Source organism: Electrona antarctica, assembly GCF_951216825.1.
Source record: "Electrona antarctica genome assembly, contig: scaffold_26, whole genome shotgun sequence".
Classification (NCBI taxonomy): domain Eukaryota; kingdom Metazoa; phylum Chordata; class Actinopteri; order Myctophiformes; family Myctophidae; genus Electrona; species Electrona antarctica.
This window is the reverse complement of record NW_027636995.1, coordinates 1,366,220-1,389,319: the sequence shown is the minus strand read 5'-3', so window position 1 is coordinate 1,389,319 and position 23,100 is coordinate 1,366,220. Positions and strand designations below refer to the sequence as shown.

General features: G+C 45.1%; 1 protein-coding gene across 1 annotated transcript in view; it reads left to right on the top strand.

Moving 5' to 3' along the window:
- Positions 1-8,474, top strand: part of kif19 (kinesin family member 19) — a gene marked incomplete at both ends in the record, with an annotated part of 113,261 nt that extends 104,787 nt beyond the window's left edge. Inside the window, 6 exons of the mRNA XM_079532284.1 lie at positions 213-318; positions 1,550-1,676; positions 4,221-4,416; positions 5,538-5,757; positions 6,411-6,594; positions 8,347-8,474. Coding sequence (XP_079388410.1) covers positions 213-318; positions 1,550-1,676; positions 4,221-4,416; positions 5,538-5,757; positions 6,411-6,594; positions 8,347-8,474 — 961 coding nt within the window. The remainder of the gene's footprint in view (positions 1-212; positions 319-1,549; positions 1,677-4,220; positions 4,417-5,537; positions 5,758-6,410; positions 6,595-8,346) is intronic.
- Positions 8,475-23,100: the final 14,626 nt, after the last annotated feature.

Genomic DNA, 23,100 nt, shown 5'->3' with positions numbered 1-23,100 from the left:
AACCGTGCTGAGATTTTGAGAAGAAGTTTGAGAATGACTTTAAAGAGCAGAACTTCATTATACTCAACATGTTCTAATTACCGTTCTGTTCCTGTCTGTCTGTCTGTCTGTCTGTCTGTCTGTCTGTCTGTCTGTCTGTCTGTCTGTCTGTCTGTCTGTCTGTCTGTCTGTCTGTGCCTGCCTGCCTGCCTGCCTGCCTGCCGACATTTCAGGGACAACAACCGGGTGTTTAAGAGCAGTCCTCATGCCAGACACATTAAGAACTCCGTGGTGATGACCCCGCCCCCCATTCACATCAATGGACACGGCAACCGAGAGGTGAGACATCCTCTATTGTTACATCATCACGTTATAGAAGCGAGATGCTGGGTTCATACAGAAAAAATACAGAGCAAAGCGGCATGTCTGTCACGGAGTTGCCGTTTAATTGTTGCACAACGAGCTCCAGTGGCGTGCACAGATAGACACTAGGGGGTGCTAGAGCACCCCTGCACTTTTGGCAATGTGCCCTTTTGAAAAACAAAACAAAACAAAAAAAACATTTTTTTTGCTTTGTTTCTTATTTTCTACAGTATGTGGACCATAATGACATTGATCAATTCTCGATAAAAAGCTTGTAATATATTATTTAGGCCCCATAATCTATAAATCTCACACTATTAAGGCAATTGAGTATTGAGCACCTGCCCCTCTAAATGTCTGTGCACGCCACTGACGAGCTCCTTAATGACATCGTCCAAACACAAGCAAGGGAAATATAATTTAAAAAGAAGATGGAATTATTTCCGCTACCACTACAAGCAGGAATTGTGTGGAGAGTACGGTGAGTGGAAATGGTCCAGCAACACTTTGTCATTATGTAAGCCTGGAATCCAAAATCGCTCCCGTTCGGCAGATTTTGTTTTTCCTCATTCCAAGGGGTGGGACGGGCACCCAGGTGCCACGGCTTCTGATTGGTGGGGAGAGAGAGGGCTTCCGATGCAAAGTTCCAGTCACTTCCTGACCACCCCATTCGACTGGTATCACCCCATATAATCGGCGAAATCATCCGTTATCGGCACGTTTGAATGGTGCCAAAATGTCCATACTGGCATCCTCACTGTTCAGTATGTCATTATCAGCGATTGTAGCGATTGTCATTATCACTGATGTCCTGACGGAGGCGCGCCGTGTCTGGTGGCCATGAGCTACGTGAGGCACCGCCGAGCGAGGCGCTAGCCGAGCGAGTCGCCGTGCCGAGCATTGCGAAGGCCACCAGACCCGTCTCAGCGCCGTTCTAGTTACGTCCTGATAGACAGAGAATAGTATATATTAGTAGCTCCTAGTTCCATGCACCAAAATGATACGTCCACCAGGGGGAAACCTTGACCAGGCTATGTGGTGAGGATGCCAGTATGGACATTTTGGCACCATTCAAACGTGCTGATAACGGATGATTTCGCCGATTATATGGGGTGATACCAGTCGAATCGGCTGCTATATCTCTCTCCTAACAGGGTCTGCAGCCTCACTGTGTCACCTCTCTCTCTCTCTCTCTCTCTCCTAACAGGGTCTGCAGCCTCTGGGTCCAGACTGTCCTCTGAGATACAGTCACCTCAGTCACAGTGTCAGCAGTCACCTGGACTCGTCCCCGGAGAGCAGCGAGGCCGGGGCTGAAGTCCCTCTCTCACGCAAAGGTATAACGCACTTATCCCTGCCTCTCATATAAAGGTAGCACACACCCCTGTCTCTCACGCAAAAGGAACACACACACCCCTGCCTCTCACGCAAAAGGAACACACACACCCCTGTCTCTCACGCAAAAGGAACACACACACCCCTGTCTCTCACGCAAAAGGAACACACACACCCCTGTCTCTCACGCAAAAGGAACACACACACCCCTGCCTCTCACGCAAAAGGAACACACACACCCCTGCCTCTCACGCAAAAGGAACACACACACCCCTGTCTCTCACGCAAAAGGAACACACACACCCCTGTCTCTCACGCAAAAGGAACACACACACACCCCTGCCTCTCACGCAAAAGGAACACACACACCCCTGCCTCTCACGCAAAAGGAACACACACACCCCTGTCTCTCACGCAAAAGGAACACACACACCCCTGTCTCTCACGCAAAAGGAACACACACACACCCCTGCCTCTCACGCAAAAGGAACACACACACCCCTGCCTCTCACGCAAAAGGAACACACACACCCCTGTCTCTCACGCAAAAGGAACACACACACCCCTGCCTCTCACGCAAAAGGAACACACACACCCCTGCCTCTCACGCAAAAGGAACACACACACACCCCTGCCTCTCACGCAAAAGGAACACACACACCCCTGTCTCTCACGCAAAAGGAACACACACACACCCCTGTCTCTCACGCAAAAGGAACACACACACCCCTGTCTCTCACGCAAAAGGAACACACACACCCCTGTCTCTCACGCAAAAGGAACACACACACCCCTGTCTCTCACGCAAAAGGAACACACACACACCCCTGTCTCTCACGCAAAAGGAACACACACCCCTGTCTCTCACGCAAAAGGAACACACACACCCCTGTCTCTCACGCAAAAGGAACACACACCCCTGCCTCTCACGCAAAAGGAACACACACACCCCTGCCTCTCACGCAAAAGGAACACACACACCCCTGCCTCTCACGCAAAAGGAACACACACACCCCTGCCTCTCACGCAAAAGGAACACACACCCCTGCCTCTCACGCAAAAGGCACACACACCCCTGTCTCTCACGCAAAAGGAACACACACCCCTGCCTCTCACGCAAAAGGCACACACACCCCTGTCTCTCACGCAAAAGGAACACACACCCCTGTCTCTCACGCAAAAGGAACACACACCCCTGCCTCTCACGCAAAAGGCACACACACCCCTGTCTCTCACGCAAAAGGCACACACACCCCTGTCTCTCACGCAAAAGGCACACACACCCCTGTCTCTCACGCAAAAGGAACACACACCCCTGCCTCTCACGCAAAAGGAACACACACACACCCCTGCCTCTCACGCAAAAGGCACACACACCCCTGTCTCTCACGCAAAAGGAACACACACCCCTGCCTCTCACGCAAAAGGAACACACACACCCCTGCCTCTCACGCAAAAGGAACACACACACCCCTGCTACAAACTTGTCATGTAATGACCATGACCATGGTGAAAAATGTCAAATATTTTCTGAAATGTTGCTATTGTTGCCGTGGAGCAGGATCTTGTGGGTGTTTTGGTAAATATATGGTAAATGGTGCACTTATAAAGTGCCTTATTATACAAGGCGCTTTACATAGATTTTACCCGTCTGTAAAACAACTGCCCTCTCCAGACCACGAATGCAGCATTTCCTATAGTGAAAGTAATGCAAATGCTCCATGCCATGCCGGAAGGCAGCATTCAGGAGAATTGCTTTTTTTCCCGAAGTCTCCTGTATTTTGCAGTATTTTGCGTTGAACATATTAGTTTAGAAATCCAATGTCGTTACACCGCATCTCCACCAGCTAAAGAGTGCTGGGTTGCGCCCCGAAAATAGCTGATCCACAAGCTCTCAACACGTCGTAGCGTGAGCTTGTAGATCTGCTATTCTCACTATTTTTGTCCAAGTGCCCTCTTACAGTGCCCGTCTAACAGTCTCTGCACGTTCCTGCACACATTCACACACCGATGGCAGAGGAAACCATGCAGGGCACCAACCTGCACATCGGGAGCAGTTAGGGGTTCAGAGTCTTGCTCAAGGACACTTCGACACTAACTCTGGGGGAGCCCAGGTTTGAACCGGGAACCTCAGTCCATCGGCCGCTCTAATACCGGCCACTCTACCCCTGAGCCACTGCCGCCCTTTTTCTATGTACTGTAGACTACGTTTTTTGTTTGATGCATGTTTGATGTGTGTTTGTAGATGTTCTCAATCTGCTGCACGAAATTGTCATTGTCGAATTGTCAAATGAACACAAATTGCCCCGTTTGGGACAAATAACCTTGACCACGACCATGACCTTTTTATCTGAAGCCACTCTGTCTCCTCATGGGTGTCTGTCCACACAGAGAGAGACAGAGCAGCTCTTTATCTAAAGCTGTCTGTCTGTCTGTCTGTCTGTCTGTCTGTCTGTCTGTCTGTCTGTCTGTCTGTCTGTCTGTCTGTCTGTCTGTCTGCCTGTCTGCCTGTCTGCCTGTCTGCCTGTCTGTCTGTCCACTCGCAGAGCGACAGCAGCTCCTGCGAGGCGTCCAGAGCATCGCGGTGAAGGCGGCCCGCCGCCGCTCCAAAGCTCTGGAGGAGGTGGACGCCACCATGAGGCTGCCCCCTCCTCCCTCCCCGCTCGACCCCAAGAAGCACAAGAGCAGCCTGTCGCTGAGCGAGACGGCGCCCCCCAGGGGCCCGGCGCTGCGGCGTGGCAGGTATTTAATAGTTTTAGTTGACTAATAGTCATAGAAGTAATTAGCAAATTAGCAATTTAATTGTGTCTTTTGGCATTGAACATTGGAACAACATGTAACTGTATATGTCTGCCTTTTATAGGCTCACGATCATTACTTTGATTAATGATTGATTAATTAGTATGAATAATTGTCATACTGTCATAAATGTGATTAACAATTTCCCATTGAACATATAAAACACATCAACACAATTACATTTCTGATATTTACAATAATTACAATAATCAGTACGAACTGTATTTTTAATACAGTTCGTATTAAAAATACGAACTCGTATTCACTTGTGAGCTTGTCCTCGGACAAGCTCACAACGACGTCAATGTAGATTGGCTAGTTGAACTATTCAAAAAGGTTTTTCCAAATAGTAACAAAAAAGCAAAGAAGTTTAGGGATAAGGGGTTTAGCGGTGACGGAAATGGAGCCCAATGTGTGCTTCCCCTATATAGCACAAATATCTGATCTACAAGCTCACACCGTGTCGCATTGCGACGCGTTGTGTGATCTGATATTTGTACTATTTGTCGAACAGATTTTGTGAAGGATTATGTTAACACCATCGGGGCCCAGGACGGAGATCACCGTCAAGTTCAAGTTCATGGTCAAGTGCCCCAGACGGAGATTGATAAACGGGACGGAGATTAATGATATCAAAACCGATCGCATCGCTCCACAGCCTAGGAGCGCTTGTTGCCCAATCCTCGGTGTTACACAACAGTGACACGTCATCGAAAATGTTCCCTGCCTGTTTAGCGGACGAAAACGAAAATCTTAAAACGTTCATAACTCGCGATCTAAATCATCCCGTCTAATTATGAAAAAAGATCCTGTGTTAGACGGCGCTCCGAGGTCCAGTCGCTAGTCGCGATAGATTTATTCTTACCTCCCGTTGTTGTCGATCGACTCTAGAGTGGTGTGGCTATTGTTAGCTGCTACACAGACATTCACAACAACTTCCGGTGCGTCGGTAAAAGTGGTCCGGGCGCTATAAATGATGGGCACATTTTATTAATGGATTAAATAGGTCCAGTGTTAACAATAATTGCGTTTATCTCCAACAACTTGCTGCCCGGCCCCACTAGGCAGCCCAGTCCCGAGCTGCGTCACGCCACCTCGGACGACAACATGTCCAGCAGCACGGCGGGGGAGGGGCCGGGAGGACCCCAGCAGGGCACGTGGACACGCCTACGCAACCGCCCGCCGCCCCTCCCCAATAAGAACCCCGCCCCCCGCGAGCAGCAGGACTTTGAGGCCCGCCGCAGGAAGAGGCGGTCCCGCTCCTTCGAGGTCACCGGTCAAGCGGTGAGTAATCACTTCCTTTGCTATGGTTGCTATGGTTAGTATGTGACGTCACTGACATCACCGACCTGTACGTGGCCCCACGTACATGTGAGCATGGTTGCTATGGTTAGTAGCACCACTCAGTTCACACGGGTGTGATTTCTAGTAAGTAAGTACATGGTATTGGAATACAGAGATATATTTACAGTAGGCGTTGTGGTTTGAGTTCCACTCTCAAACCTTTGTGTCATGATTTGACAGATTGTTAACCGAGAGCTTGAAGATCTGTAGGATCTGCCATATGTTTGTGTACATTTTTAATGCAATGCTATATAAATCATTCACCACTGAATATAGTTACGGGACAGGTCATTGATTACAACGCACAACGGACGACAAAAAAAACAAAATAAATCATGGTATTCTTTCCTGGTTTTTAAGCGGTGCGAGACAAGACAGCAGATTCTGAGAAAATGTTCCTTGTTCTGTCTTTGTCTTTGTCTTATCAGTCTTTGTCCCTTTCGTGAAAACCACAAAGAAATATTTTGACGACCGTTGCTCTGAACTGGCCAAATGATGGCAAGGGGCTCGTTTTTGAAGATAACAAAATAAAAATGTGAAGTTGGAGTTGTTAATCTTTCTCTAATAATCCCACTCCTCCCTCCACACTACAGCTGCCTCAGACCAAGACCACCGCGGCCCACAGGTTCCGTCCTCTGGACAGCACGTCGGACCCCCACCTGCACATCAACGGCCAGCCCCCCGCCCCCCTGCTGCGACCCCCCCACCACCACAGGACCGGCCCCCCTCCCCTGACAACCAAAGCCAGGCCGCCCCTGCACAACGCCCAGCAAACGGGTAAAGACTGCGCTATACGACGTTATCCTTTGTATATACAATTTACAATTTAGGCATTTAGCAGACGCTCTTAATCCAGAGCGACTTACATTAAGCAATAACAAAAGCATGGCATACATCACATATATAAAAAAGTAGTTATCATGAATCATGCGTAAACTAAGAACGTAACAGTGGAGTATCTATGTGAACTATACATACTATACTATATACTATATTATACATGTGTACTATAAAGTGCTATGACTACATAAAATGCAATTCTAGAGCTGTCTACGTAACAAGCTATAAGTCTGTTTAAAATACAATTTAAGTCTACATAATGTGCTATCTAAGGGGCTATCTCCGCGACTGACGTGGCCCCCGAGAGGCGTTATGTGTCTGGGTTGTCCCTATATATCTGTTAACTTTATTACTGCCACTAGGTGGCAGCATAACCACACGTAAGGAATGCCACCAGTCCTCTCTCCCTCTACTATCCTTGTTTCCTTTCCGGGTTATTCAGGGAGGTGGGGGCTTTTGTTGTGAGCACAGTGATCAGTCGCATTATAGCTCATACACCTTAGCTATCATTCCAAGCAGTTACATGTGCTCCAGTGGCGTGCACAGATAGACACTAGGGGGTGCTAGAGCACCCCCTGCCCTTTTGGCAATGTGCCCTTTTGAAAAAAAAAAAAAAAAGCTCGTAGCGCGCCACTCGGTGGCGCGCTATGAGCTTGTAGATCTGCTATTTTTCAATAGCTAAAGCATAACATAATGCTAACACCAAAAGGGGTTCCCGCCCAAAATAGATTAAGGCAACCGGCCGGTTCCACGCGCTGCACAAGGTGCCCTTTTTTAACTTGAGCACCTGCCCCTCTAAATGTCTGTGCACGCCACTGATGTGCTCAGCGATGCGATACAAACTCGCCACGGCTCACCATGGACAGCGCTCGGAGCTTTTGAGATACAGCGCTTTGAAAATCCTGTTATAATGGAGGCTCAATGGAGCTGGATTTAAAAATCCCATAGCTGGTGGGGACGGAGTCTCTCCATAGTAACCGGAGCAATGCTTAAAGGTAAAGCGACGGTCGCCGCGTTCATATATGGAGTATACGGTTGTCTACGCACAGAATGCGTAGTTAGCACCTTTAGGTACCGATAGCCTAGCTACGTTTATAAACGTAGATGGCAGCAAAAAAGTGAATGGGATCTATGCACACTCGCCATTTTGGAAAGAACTTGGGCCCCTTTACCTATAGAGCGTCGCAGTCCCGCCCCCTTTCATGACGACACGCCAGGCCCAGGAAATAATTCCCAATGCATTTTTCCCATAGACATTTCAAAAAGTATTTATTTAAAGACCTTTTAAGCGTCGTACAAAGCCAACTCAAGCTGCTATTTTTGAAAAATCGTGAAAATGTGTGCAAATCTTTGAATATATATTCTTTCCCAGTGAACGCTTTTAACTCAAATCTTTGCTTCTGGGAGGGGAGTCCCTGGAACAACATATTTTGAGATTGGAGTCCGGGGCCAATTCCATATATTTCTGGGAGACCTTGACATGAAATAGTTTGAAAACCACTGACACAGAAACATGGGTTTTTCAGAAAACTGTCAGGATTTAGAAGACATTGTAGAATCATCCTCAGGTCTAAATGGGTTAAAAGTGTTAAGGACCATTGCTCTGAGCTGACCAAATGATGACAAGGAGCTCATATTTTAAAGACTGTGATGAAGTTGTTGTTATAATATTATATTGATGGTCCACAGGCTCCACCAACGAGTCGTCCACAACCAACATCAGCAACCTGAGGCGAGGGCCCCACCTGAGACAGCCCCAACCGCTGCTTTACGTCACCACCACAGGCCCCGGGGCCCAGCGCACACGCAGACACTGAGGGAGGAGGCCCCTAGAGGCCCCTAGCCTGCTTTACGTCACCACCACGGGCCCCGGGGCCCAGCGCGCACGCAGACACTGAGGGAGGAGGCCCCTAGAGGCCCCTAGCCTGCTTTACGTCACCACCACAGGCCCCGGGGCCCAGCACACATGCAGACACTGAGGGAGGAGGCCCCTAGTGGCCCCTAGCCTGCTTTACGTCACCACCACAGGCCCCGGGGACCAGCAAACACGCAGACACTGAGGGAGGAGGCCCCTAGCCATTCTCTACGACACTGAGGAGGCCCCTAGCCTTCCCTACGACACTGAGGAGGCCCCTAGCCTGCTTTATGTCACCACCACGGGGCCTGGGGCACAGCGCACACGCAGACACTGCAGGGAGGAGGCCCCTGTACGACACTGAGGAGGCCCCTAGCCTTCTATACGACACTGAGGAGGCCCTTAGCCTGCTTTACGACACTGAGGAAGCACCTAGCCTGCTTTACGACAGTGAGGAAGCACCTAGCCTGCTTTACGACACTGAGGAGGCCCTTAGCCTGCTTTACGACACTGAGGAGGCCCCTAGCCTGCTTTACGACACTGAGGAAGCACCTAGCCTGCTTTACGACAGTGAGGAAGCACCTAGCCTGCTTTACGACACTGAGGAGGCCCTTAGCCTGCTTTACGACACTGAGGAGGCCCCTAGCCTGCTTTACGACAGTGAGGAGGCACCTAGCCTGCTTTACGACAGTGAGGAGGCACCTAGCCTGCTTTACGTCACTGAAGAGGCCCATAGCCTGCTTTACGACAGTGAGGAGGCACCTAGCCTGCTTTACGTCACTGAAGAGGCCCATAGCCTGCTTTACGACAGTGAGGAGGCACCTAGCCTGCTTTACGTCACTGAGGAGGCCCTTAGCCTGCTTTACGACACTGAGGAGGCCCCTAGCCTGCTTTACGACACTGAGGAGGCCCCTAGCCTGCTTTATGTCACTACCACAGGCCCTATAGGGCCCAGCGCACATGCAGACACTGAGGAGGCCCCTAGCCTGCTTTACGTCACCAACACAGGCCCTGGGGGGGAACACACAGACAATGAGGAGGCCCATAGCCTGCCTTACGGTAAATGGTGCATTTACTGTATATAACGCTTTTATCCAAATCGCTTTACATAGATTGTGCATTATACATTCACACACTGATGATAGAGAGAAACCATGCAAGGCACCAATCGGCACATCGGGAGCAATTAGGGGGGTTCAGAGTCTTGCTCAAGGACACTTCGACACTAACTCTGGGGGAGCCCACAGGGATCGGACAGGGAACCTCACGTTCCCTCTCTACCGGCCACTCAACCCCCCCCATCTGCCCAGAGTACACTGGACAGCACCCTCTGACTGTCCCATCGCACTGAGCCGCAAACTACCGTGTGTATCTGTTTCCGGCGGTGTCCATGACAGAACGTTTTAAAAAACGGGTGCGAGCCGCTGAGGAAAAAGTCTCAAGCAATGGATTTTTCGTTTTTTGAAGGTGAAAATATGTACATGTTTTTTTTGTTGAGCTACTCTCTACAGGCGTGGGAAATCCAATTTGTTTTCACAAATGTGATCTTTAAGGACAGACTCTCTCCATACTGTTATTTTCAAGTGATCAGATTTGTGTATTCCGACGTCGTCCGCATTGGCTGCTGTGGAAATGATGTAACAACAGAGTAATGTTTAATTCATACACGATGGCGTCGCTTGCCGGGAGTAGCTGCATGATGTACAGAACAAGCTCAACGCGTTGCATCGTGAAAGCGATGTGAGCTTTTACATCTGATATTTTTCGCCAAGCGTCATCATACTGGTATCCCTCAAACCAGTGGTTCCCACAGTGGGGTCTGGCGGGGACCCCCAGGGGTCCTTGAGGGCGTTCCAGGGGGTCCACAGCTAAATGATAGTTAGGAACCAAATGGACCCTTATGGGTCTGTAACTCAGAGAGTGTACAAATGGAACCAAATTGGACCCTACCATTTGTACACTCTCAGTCTCAGAGTTACAGAAAATTCACTTGAAATTAAAATGGTCGAGAATCACTGCTAGAGCCGTAACAATGTTCTCCTATGGGGGTCCCTGGCATAGCTTTTCAAATTGGGGTCAGTGGTCTAATTAGTGTCAATTTGGGGGTCCTTGACATGAAAAAGTTTGGGAACCACCTCAAACCACCTCATGGAAGGGAATAGGATTCCCTTCCATGACCTTAGACCAACCACAGACCTTATCTTAGACCAACCACATACCTTAGACCAACCACAGACCTTATCTTAGACCAACCACAGACCTTAGACCAACCACAGACCTACTTAGACCAACCACATACCTTAGACCAACCACAGACCTTATCTTAGACCAACCACATACCTTAGACCAACCACATACCTTATCTTAGACCAACCACAGACCTTAGACCAACCACAGACCTTATCTTAGACCAACCACAGACCTTAGACCAACCACAGACCTTATCTCAGACCAACCACATACCTTAGACCAACCACAGACCTTATCTTAGACCAACCACATACCTTAGACCAACCACAGACCTTATCTTAGACCAACCACAGACCTTAGACCAACCACAGACCTTATCTTAGACCAACCACAGACCTTAGACCAACCACAGACCTTATCTCAGACCAACCACAGACCTTAGACCAACCACAGACCTTATCTTAGACCAACCACAGACCTTACCTTAGACCAACCACAGACCTTATCTTAGACCAACCACAGACCTTATCTTAGACCAACCACAGACCTTATCTTAGACCAACCACAGACCTTATCTTAGACCAACCACAGACCTTATCTTAGACCAACCACAGACCTTATCTTAGACCAACCACATACCTTATCTTAGACCAACCACAGACCTTATCTTAGACCAACCACAGACCTTATCTTAGACCATATCTCAGACCAACCACAGACCTTATCTTAGACCAACCACAGATCTTATCTTAGACCAACCACAGACCTTATCTCAGACCAACCACAGACCTACTTAGACCAACCACAGACCTTATCTCAGACCAACCACAGACCTTATTAGACCAACCACAGACCTTATCTTAGACCAACCACAGACCTACTTAGACCAACCACAGACCTTATCTTAGACCAACCACAGACCTTATCTTAGACCAACCACAGACCTTATCTTAGACCAACCACAGACCTTATCTTAGACCAACCACAGACCTTATCTTAGACCAACCACAGACCTTAGACCAACCACAGACCTTAGACCAACCACAGACCTTATCTTAGACCAACCACAGACCTTATCTTAGACCAACCACAGACCTTATCTTAGACCAACCACAGACCAACCACAGACCTTAGACCAACCACAGACCTTATCTCAGACCAACCACAGACCTTATCTTAGACCAACCCACACTCTGCACGTCCCTGCCACAGACTATCCGTTGCAGAGCAGCAGTTCAGAAGCTGGCCTGAGTTATTGTCTGTAAAACGTATAGATGCTGAACGTGTGTGACTGATTGAGACCCTACTTTGACAGGGACCACCAGCCTAATGATGAAAACATGGGGATCAATGTTCTATTGTAGATGTGTGGGGGAACGACTGCATGGCCTTCCTTATTTTGACAAAGTTTTAGTAAAGATGACACAAGTGATAGACGAAAACACTACAACGATTGCCTGCACAGTAATAGTCCTGCAGTGTCCATCTAACTCTGAGAATATACACATGTGAGGGTCCATTTGGTTACAGTGTTGTTTTCGTCGACTAAAACTAAGACGAAAAATGGTCGTCGACTACCTTTTTTCACTGAGGAAAACTAAATGGAAACTACATGAAAACTAAGCTACGATGACTAAAAGTAAGACTAAATATAGTGTATATATATAACACAAAAACTAGACTGACTAGAAATGTCAGGGAGGGACTAGTGTACAAGAGATCCAGTAATAAATAAAAGACAAGTAATTTACTTGGTTTCATGCTGAGAATAGCAGATAAGCTCAGCTTGTAGATCGGCTAATTTCAGCAAGAGTAAAATCAGTGATTACAACGGCATCAAGGCCCACCAAAATACATTTTAGTCGACTAAATCAACTGTAGATTTAGTTGACTAAAACTAGACTAACACTAAAACATTCCAGGTGACTAAAATGTGACTAAAACTAAATTAAGTTTCATTCCAAAGAGTATGACTAAACTAAAATAGAAATTTGCTGCCAAAAACAACACTGTTTGGTTACATCTTGTACATTATCAGAGTTCAAATTGCATAACTGAACGCTGACTATTGCGTATTTTTTTATTATTATTATCGGGAGATTTGTTCTGGACATGAAAACGATGCACTTCTACTACTGATCACTGATGTTCAATGCATTTTCTGCACCCTGCCTGCTCTCCAGGGTCCATACATGCATGGGGGGGCATGTATAAAGTTTGAGAACCACTAATATGTTTTCTCTGTATTAGATGGTTGGATTTATTTTATTTAGGGTTTTTTTTAATATTATTTTCTTTGGGCCTTCCTTATTTTGTTGATAGAACAGTAGACACAGACACACATGCAGGACGGCAAGGATGACCTGTATTTTTAAATGCATTATTTAAACGGTTGCCTTTTCTTTTTACAAGTTGTTGATCATTGATGCTGTTTTCATAATTACTACTTTCTAAAGTTTCTATGCTTTATTTTGTACTTTTTTTTTTATTTGGACCAAATAAATTCCAGTGAAACCCAAGAAACATTTTGCTCTATATATTTGATTGCAACGTGTGTGTGTGTGTGTGCGTGTGTGTGTCTGTTTGTGTGTGCCTGCGCGCACGTGTGTGGATTGTAAGTGAGGACTGAGGAGGACAGGTTTGACAACGTTACCACCACCGAACGTTTTCAAAGAGTTTTTCTCTTAGTGGCGTTTTCTTTCAGCTAGTGTTTGTGTCTCCAAGTCCTGTTGTAGGCCTATAACTAGTCTACTGTATGTCTGCGACACACGGGTCACGGGTGAGCTTTTCTCCCCTCAACCTTTCCGTCTCCTATCGATCTCTGCCATGTCGCACACGTGTGTGACAAATGAATGGCATCGCATCGGTGGTCGGAACACTCAGGACCATGCGCGCTTATTAGCCTATCAGGAGAGTTATAATCTTTTCTGTCAATCGGTTTATTATCCTTATGCTAAGTTACAATTATTTATGAACCTTAAAGCAGAATATAGTGAAAGAAACGCAGCAGAGCTCTGGAAACAACGCGCTGTCACTGAACACTCGCAGGAGTCAGCTCGGAGAGTTGAGTGTCTTAACAATATACCAAAACCAGAGTACTTATAGTCTGCTGCGCTAATAAAGGTCCCTCCATCAAAGAGGAGCAAACAGAAGGTTCTTCCAGGGAGGTGCTCTTGGCCCCCTCCCTCCACGCCTTCATGACGAGTGGGCTGATGGCCACACACTCGTCCGTTGGGGTTGACCGTTGGGCTGATGGCCACACACTCGTCCGTTGGGGTTGACCGTTGGGCTGATGGCCACACACTCGTCCGTTGGGGTTGACCGTTGGGCCGATGGCCACACACTCGTCCGTTGGGGTTGACCGTACACTCGTCCGTTGGGGTTGACCGTTGGGCCGATGGCCACACACTCGTCCGTTGGGGTTGACCGTTGGGCCGATGGCCACACACTCGTCCGTTGGGGTTGGGCTGATGATGGCCCCCACCCTTTGCTGTTCTGGTGTGTGAAGATCCTGATATCTTCTTTTGAGGACCTTCCACCCTCGCGTGAGGATGCTTTGATGGTGTGAACAACAACCAGTGGCGTTTCCAGGAATTACATTTTGGGCAGGCACGATGTGTTAATTGAGTACCACAGACGAATAACAGTCTAAGTCCACACTATTGATCCATAATATATAAATGATAGATAAGGGTTCAGGACAACGAGGCCTTTTCGTGGAGGGGTCAGTCTGAAATTTGGACTTAGACTGTTTTTCGTCTGTGGTACTCAATTGTCGTCCCCCCGCGCACTAAAGATAGAGATATACCTGCCAGACAGTAGGATACAAAGGCTGAAAGCCTGAAAGGCATGCATTTGCATTCCAATGGGTGATTGAGGGCCGCGCTCTATACGCGCAACGGCCAATCCACTGTTCACTAATAGTTCTCAGGTCTTGTTTTTGTCCTCAGTGTATGGATTTTGGCCAGGCAGAAAATGGATTTGGACAGGCCGGACGCCTGTCCTCGCCTTATTGTAGATACACCTCTGGCAACAAAAATAGCAGATATACAAGCTCATGGCGCGCTACGAACTTGTAGGTCTGCTATTTTTGAAAAGTCGTGAAAATGTGGCGAACGTTTTTCTTATTTCGACGTCAGGCCTAAATTAACATTTGGTGTTTGCGTGTCCACACGGGCAGCGCACCCTGACCCATTGCGGACATGCATGAGTCAACATGAGTTTGTTTATTCACTGGAAAAGTTACAGGGTTCTTGATACGTCCCGAGAGTGCATGGAACCTGACAGAGATTACAGGGTCATCTCTGTCTTCAGTATCGAGGCCTTATGGGCTATACACTGAGTCTTATCCTAATAGCTTTTATTAAAACTCAATGACTGCCAAGTGTCCTAGACTGCCAAGGACGTCTTTAACGCCTTTTTCTTTAATCTTAAAAAAAGAAAATAAAATATATATGGTGGTCTGAGCCTTTTGGCACCCCATGTGAATGAGTGTATGAGTGAATGAGTTTTTTAAATATATTGATTATAATATTATTTACTCTTAAGTTTATTTTTGACAAATAAAAGCTGCGTTCAAAGACATATTTGATTTGTGCATTTAACTCATTGCTTTAACTCTTGAGTTTTTTCATTTTGTTTTTACACAAGACGGCGCTCTTATGGTCGAACACTGGATCCGGTGTCATAAGTTACATCACACCATCTGAATGACCCTCGGTCACTTGACAATTAATCTCGCGTTACCAGACCGTTGAATCTTGCAATTTCCAAATGCTTCATCATACATTCGGAGATTGTGGAATAGTTGTCTTGTCTATACGCGAGACTATACTTGGCAATCGATAAACAGGAAATGTTTCGCCTCCGTTCCCTTCAGTGTTAACTGGATTTTGTTAACCTGGGGTAATTTTCGCCTTAGACTAAGGACCTGACGGAAAAGGCATTGGCAAGGGGAGAAATACATCTTTCAGTATGAGCTAGGAGTTCTCAATGTGACTATGCCAAATATGTAGTGTGCTGCCCAACTTCATTGTGTCGTCATCGTTCAGCTCCAAAAGGGCATGGCCATGTATATGGACATATGGGTCATTCTCATTATACGAAAACGTGTCATTTTCAGTGTTTGATTGAGTAGTTATATATATATTGTATATAACAATAAAATAATAATTGCAAACGCCAGTGATTGCAGAAAAAAAAAAAAAAAAACTTTAAAAAAAAGCTGTGTACGTGTCAGACTGCCACAACAGCTGCGTTCGCTTCCCGCGTTCAGGCGTCTTACTTGTAATAATAAAGTAAATAAACTTTATTTGTATATTTGAGCATCTTTTCATGACATGAAATGCTTTACAAAGCAAGAGAAATAAAGAAAAGTAAAGACATAAAACATTAAAATAATAGCATGCAGTTATGCATGCAATACAGTGAGGACATGAATAACAACTTTTAATGTTAAAAGCTCAACTGAAAGCAAGAGTGTAGAAGTACGTCTTGAGCAATAATGTCTACAGAGGCTGCCTGTCGAAGGTATAGTGGGAGTTTGTTCCACACTGTCGGCCCGTAGAAGCAGAAAGCTGCTTCACCTTGTTTTTTAGTTGCCACTTTTTTAGGCACATCAATCAGGCCAGCAGTGGAGGACCACCATTACCCGGTGTCTGACTTTCTTGAGGTCCAACAAGTGTTATTTAGACAGATGCCAGGTTCATGGTTCACCTGGTGTCCTAGTTCATTGAGGCCCTACCTACACCATCTCTCTCCATTCTAAGTGAGTATTTACCTTGCTTATTTGAATTAGTTCTGGATAAGATTGTCTGCTAAATGACTAATTGGTAAATTACAATTGTAAATTGACATAGTTTAACATGTGGTAATTGTCATATTGTGTGACTCCTACCTGTATATGCTTCAGTATCTATATTTATCATAAACATGTGGCGTACTTGAAAGGAGAGAAACAAAACAGTATTACTGTTACTGACAGTGTCTCACCTGTATGTTTCAGGTGAAATTGACCAATGCATTTGCCAAACGCTCTAACTAAAGTGTTTTTTCCCGTGTGACTCCTCATGTGTGATAAGTATTTACTTTACTAATGCATTTGCTACAAACTTTACGAGTAACGGGCTTTTCCCCTGTACGAGTCGTCATGTGGTAAGTTAGACAACTCTTTAATCTAAAGCCTTTGCTACAAACTTTACGAGTAACGGGCTTTCCCCTGTATGAGTCCTCATGTGCTCTCTTAGATTGCGCACTCTATCAAAGCCTTTGCTACAAACGTTACAAGCAAAGGGCTTTTCCCCTGTATGAGTCTTCATGTGCTCTTTTAGACGACCGTTTATCTTAAAGCCTTTGCTACAAACGTTACAAGGGCATGTCCCCTGTATGCATCTTCATGTGTGTCTTAAGATTACACTCATGAGAAAAGCATTTGTTACAAACTTTACAAGTAAATGGCTTTTCCACTGTATGAGTCCTCATGTGCTCTTTTAGATGGTGCACATAACCAAAGCCTTTGCTACAAGCAAAGGGCTTTACCCTGTATGAGTCCTCATGTGCTTTCTTAGATTCTGCATATGACCAAAGCCTTTCCCACAAACGTCACATGTAAAGGGCTTTTCTCCTGTATGAGTCTGCATGTGCACTTTTAGACGACCGTTTATCTTAAAGCCTTTGCTACAAACGTTACAAGTAAAGGGCCTGTCCCCTGAATGCAACTTCATGTGTGTCTTAAGATTACACTCATGAGAAAAGCATTTGTTACAAACTTTACAAGTAAATGGCTTTTCCCCTGTATGAGTCCTCATGTGCTCTTTTAGATTGTGCACACAACCAAAGCCTTTGCTACAAACGTTACAAGCAAAGGGCTTTTCCCCTGTATGAGTCCTCATGTGCTTTCTTAGATTCTGCACAAGACCAAAGCCTTTCCCACAAACGTCACATGTAAAGGGCTTTTCTCCTGTATGAGTCCTCATGTGGAAAGTTAGACCACGCTTACGACCAAAGCCTTTGCTACAAACATTACAAATAAAGGGCTTTTCTCCTGTATGAGTCCTCATGTGAACTTTTAGATTACCTTTAAGACCAAAGCCTTTGCTACAAACATTACAAGTAAATGTGTTTTCCCTCGTACGAGTAAAGGGCTTTTCTCCTGTATGAGTCCTCATGTGGAAAGTTAGACCACGCTTACGACCAAAGCCTTTGCTACAAACATTACAAATAAAGGGCTTTTCTCCTGTATGAGTCCTCATGTGAACTTTTAGATTACCTTTAAGACCAAAGCCTTTGCTACAAACATTACAAGTAAATGTGTTTTCCCTCGTACGAGTCCTCATGTGCTGTGTAAGATGTGCCTTCGTATTACACATTTTGCCACACTCTGTACAACTAAACCTTTTCTTCCCTGTGTGACTCCTAATGGAATCCGTTTGTTTTGTTGTTTTCAGATCCTGGGACAGCTTGTTGCTCAACGACCAGGCTTGACCTTTCACATTTTGTGTCTTGCGTGATGTCGGTGTGTTTAAATCTGATGGACCTTCCCTGGTCTCCTCTAACTCATCACTGTCTTCAGTGTCATATTTATTGTCTGATTCAGAAGAGTTTAAAGACAGGAGCTGGTTATCACTAGTTGGTTGTGATGTTCCACAGTCCTCTACATCAGCTTGTGTATTCATGCGTTGAGTTGAAGTGCTGGCTAGAGGCTCTGCCTCTCTGCCTTCATCATCATCATCACTTTGCACTGCAAGTAATGTCAATGTTGACCCGTCATCCTCCACTGATCTTTGAAGTAGCTTCTGTTTAATCTGTAAAGACTCTGGTTCCTCCTGGACCAGACTGGACCTCCTCTCCTGATGTTCAGGGGAAAGCTCTTCTTTAGGCAAAAGATAAAATGAAAGAAATCCATTAAATGTTGAACTTAAAGGGTAAGACCACTTTTTTTTAGGTTTGGGTTGTGTAGTTACCTTGCCATGATGTAACTCCAAATGTGGACAATAAATACAAAATAATTGCTCCAGTGATTAGAAATTGATAAAAAAAAATATATATGCTCCTCATCGACTTACATTATATGCTAAAACAGCTCTCAAAGTCTCACTATTTTAGTATGTAAACAAACATGATTTATGTGGATTTATTTTTTCATAAAAAATGTTAACTTCCTGTTGATTTGTCCATTTTATTAGGAAGAAACCCCGGACTGGATCCGTTCAAATAGTAAAATCAACAGGAAGTTAACATTTTTATGAAAAAAAAAAACGAAATAATTAGTTTTGTTGATGCTCTATATTGTCTGAATCAACTTTGTGTTTGTTTACGTACTAAAATAGTGACTTTGAGAGCTGTTTTAGCGTACAATGTAAGTCAATGAGGGGCATATTTTGAATTATCAATTTCTAATCACTGGAACATTTTTTGTTTTCATTTCTTGTCCACATTTGGAGTTACAACATGGCAAGGTAACTACACAACCCAAACCTGAAAAAAGTGGTCTTACACTTTAACATTTTCCATGCAGTGTTTCCTCTGTTGTACTACAAGGAAGTAAACACTTCAGACAAACATTTCCTCCAACTACCACAGGAAATATTAGCCATGGTGATGCTCGTTTTTAACGAGCATGATGGCAGACCTTCCCACTGTTTTGAGCGCCTTAATACATTTACAAAGCTAACGTGTATGAGCGTTCAGATTTAAAATCGTAAGTGCTCAAGTCACCTCCGGGGCCACGGATGTTAGCACAGGTGGGTATTAGCACCCGTGCATCCCGTGTTCTTCAATAAAAAGCATTTTAATCCGATCTGTGGCCATTTTCTCAAGTTATGTGTAAGTGTAATAAGTGCAATACACCTCCCAACCTATAGGGGTGCGTAGTTGAAAGCATGGTTGCTGGCGGTGGGAAAAAAGATATTACTTCCAGCTGTCTGTCATACAATACAGTCAATAGAAATCAGTACAGTAACTGTAAAGAGTAAAATACTCTGTCTAAACGCACCATTCCAATAGTTATAAACACAAACACCTTTGTTATAAACATAATATTTCAAGTGCCAAACCAGGCAAGGATCTAGTCCTACACCTACAACATAGCAGAATAAAATAAAACGTACTGGTTTCCAGGTGGTCGTCAGGTTCCTGTTTCTGTACAGTGCAGGCTGGTTGTGGAGAACTCATGTTCACCTGCAGGCTGGACTCCACACACTGGTCTGGAATGAAGGAATTGAAGGACTTAAACATAAAGAAAGTAGACTACAGTTATTTATTTAACATCAATTCACTGCAAAAAGGGACTAGCGGAAAAAAGATCCAGTATACTGTAAGTAAGACAAGTCATTTTACACTTGGTTGCATGCTGAAAATAGCCGATCTACAAGCTCAAGCCATAGCCCAAATGTGCTGACCTCATCACATTTGCCGCTTTTAGCCCAAGGAGTGTTTATTTGTGGAAAACGAATGCTTGGAATGGATTCAGAATGATGAAACCCCCCTAGTTTGACATGTCACATGCTACTTAAAGGGATATTTTAGCCTCGATACCCAGGCTTTCATTTCGTCTGCGCGAAAAATGAAAGCCTGGATTTACGCATGGGCTGCACTGGCCTAAACTCTGAGGCTCTGAGCGGTGTGCACCCCTCAAAATAACACTGTGAGGAAATCATTACCAGTGGAACTTCAAACGAGGCTATGCGAGGAAAATGAGGACAATGGCTGAAGAACCCACCACACCGTCTAAGAAAAAAACCATTGTGTGCCGACTCTGTGGAAATAACTTTGACAGTCCGTTAGAATGGTATACTCCAGCAACCAGTGGTTTCTCTGCTTCTGGTCGGGGGGGGGGGGGGGGGGGGGGGGAGAGACCGGGGCTGACGGACAGACCGGTGAACCAATCCAGGGTGTACGCAAATCTGAGCCGCGGCCCTCCCATCTAGGCCAGAAATGTCTAGCGTTAGCTCAGGCTAGGGATATTTCACTTTCAAAAAAACTTTTGGTCATTTCATCATCTACTCAGTCTTATGTGAACACCCCGGGCAGTTCCTAAGTTGCTTGATTCAGTATTTAGATATTTGATATTCATTTTAACTGCCCCGCCCCCTTCCTATACAAATTATAACAAACTTATTTTTTTTTAAAATCATGATAGATTCATCAAAAACACCTAAACTTTTATCTGTTGACTGATATTGTCCTTCTAATATGAGGGGCAGTGGTTTGTCATTTACGGTTTTAATTTATTTGTAATAATTATTTTGGAAAAGAACCTCCTGCTGCCCGCAGCTCCAGCTCCTGCTCACAAAATGAAAAATAATTATAAAAAACTAAATGAAAACCGTAAATGACAAACCACGGCCCCCTCACGTATTAGAAGGAAATTATCAGTCAACAGAAAACAGGTCGGGTGTTTTCGATGAATCTATCATGGTTAAAATGGAGTTTTAAGTTAGGGAGGGGGCGGGGCAGCTAAAATGAATAGCACAGTACTGTACAGTTTGCTACAGTACAGTACAGTACAGAGGAAGGCAGTACAGTAATTACAGTAGCGTAGAGTACAGCACAGAGTAGTACAATACAGCACAAATTAGTACAGTACAGTACAGGTAAGTACAGTACAGTTCGCTACAGTACGGGGCGGCTGTGGCTCAAGAGGTAGAGCAGGTCGTCCAATGATCCATTGGTCGGCGGTTCGAATCCCGGCTCCTCCTGTCTACATGTCGAAGTGTCCTTGGGCAAGACACTGAACCCCAAATTGCTCCCGATGTGCTGGTTGGTACCTTGCATGGCTTCCGCTGCAATCGGTGTATGAATGTGTGTGTGAATGGGTGAATGTAATGCACAATCTATGTAAAGCGCCTTGGATAAAGGCGCTATATAAATGCACCATTTACCATTTTACAGTACAGTATGGCACAGTATGGTACAGTACGGTACAGTATTGTACAGTACAGCACAGTACAGTATGGTACAGTACAGTAGGCTACAGTAGAGTACAGTACGGTACAGTATAGGACAGTATTGTACAGTACAGTATGGTTAGGTACAGTACCGTACAGTATGCTGCAATACAGTAAAGCACAGCATGTTACAGTACAGTAGGCTACAGTACAGTATGGCACAGTACCGTACAGTATGGCACAGTTCAGTATGATACAGTATGGTTCAGTACAATACAGTACAGCATAGCGGAGTACAGTACAGTACAGGACTGCAGTACAGAGGAGTGCAGTACAGTACAGTAGCATAGCGTTGTGTAGCATACAAAGGAGTACAGTACAGTACAGTACAGTACAGTACAGTGGAGTACAGCACAGTACAGAGGACTGCAGTACAGTACAGATGATTGCAGTACAGTACAGTAGCGTAGAGCACAGACTAGAGTAGTACAGTACAGCACAGGTAAGTACAGTACAGCACACACTATTCACGCTAGGTTGCCACATTTGCGACATCCAAGCAACTTGGTATATAGAAACATTGCCACTCCATTCTTGCTTTCATACGGAAATCAAAACAAAAAATAGGGCCACTCAGCCAGGTTGCTAAGTTTACACTTTCCAAGCATGATGTATATGAAAACATCATGGGTTGCCATTTGCCTTTCCAAGTAAAAAAAATTAAAAAAAACTTATCGCCCTCCCGTTATTGCTAGTGATCGACCGATAATCGGCCACGGCCGATTATCGATCTCGATATTCATGATTTTAATTGTGGGCTCGCCTCAGCGAGCACACTATTGTTATCCACAGATTTCATTTCTTCGAATTGCTACTACTTTCACACACTTTATGCTAGAAATGTAGTTCAAACTTCAAACTGTTCAGCTCTTTGCAGTTATTTATGCTTGTATTTTTATTTTCACAATTGTTATTACTTTAACTTTTTAACTTTTTTTTACATGCTTTATAATGAGAGTCGATGGAAGAAAGGTCCCATTTTTCACAGTTGACTTTTTTGTGCTCTAATTACTCCGTCATACTTTCACTTTGAAACTCCATTCAAACTTTAAAATGTTCATCTATCTTTGAATTTTCATTGGTGAAAACGTTGTTTTGAAAAAGTTTATACTTTTTAAAATATTTAACATTATTTATAAAATGTTTCTCTCATAGACAATGTATGGGATTTAATCTCTAAATCAACCTCACTTTTGCAGCCTCATTACTCTGGCATACTTTGTCGTAGAAACGTGATTTAAACTTTAGCTAGCTCACACGACTGTGGACTTTTTCGTGGTTCAAACCGTATTCGAATATGTTACATGTTTTTTCCGAAATTGCAGTTCAATCGCAGGCCGTATCGCCTAATTAGTGCACCCTTAGAGTGCGGGGCCTCCTTGAGTAGAGTGTGGAAACTGAAATGCTTCCCTCGGCTTCCCTCTACCAAACAAATTGTCGTCCTGGCCAAAA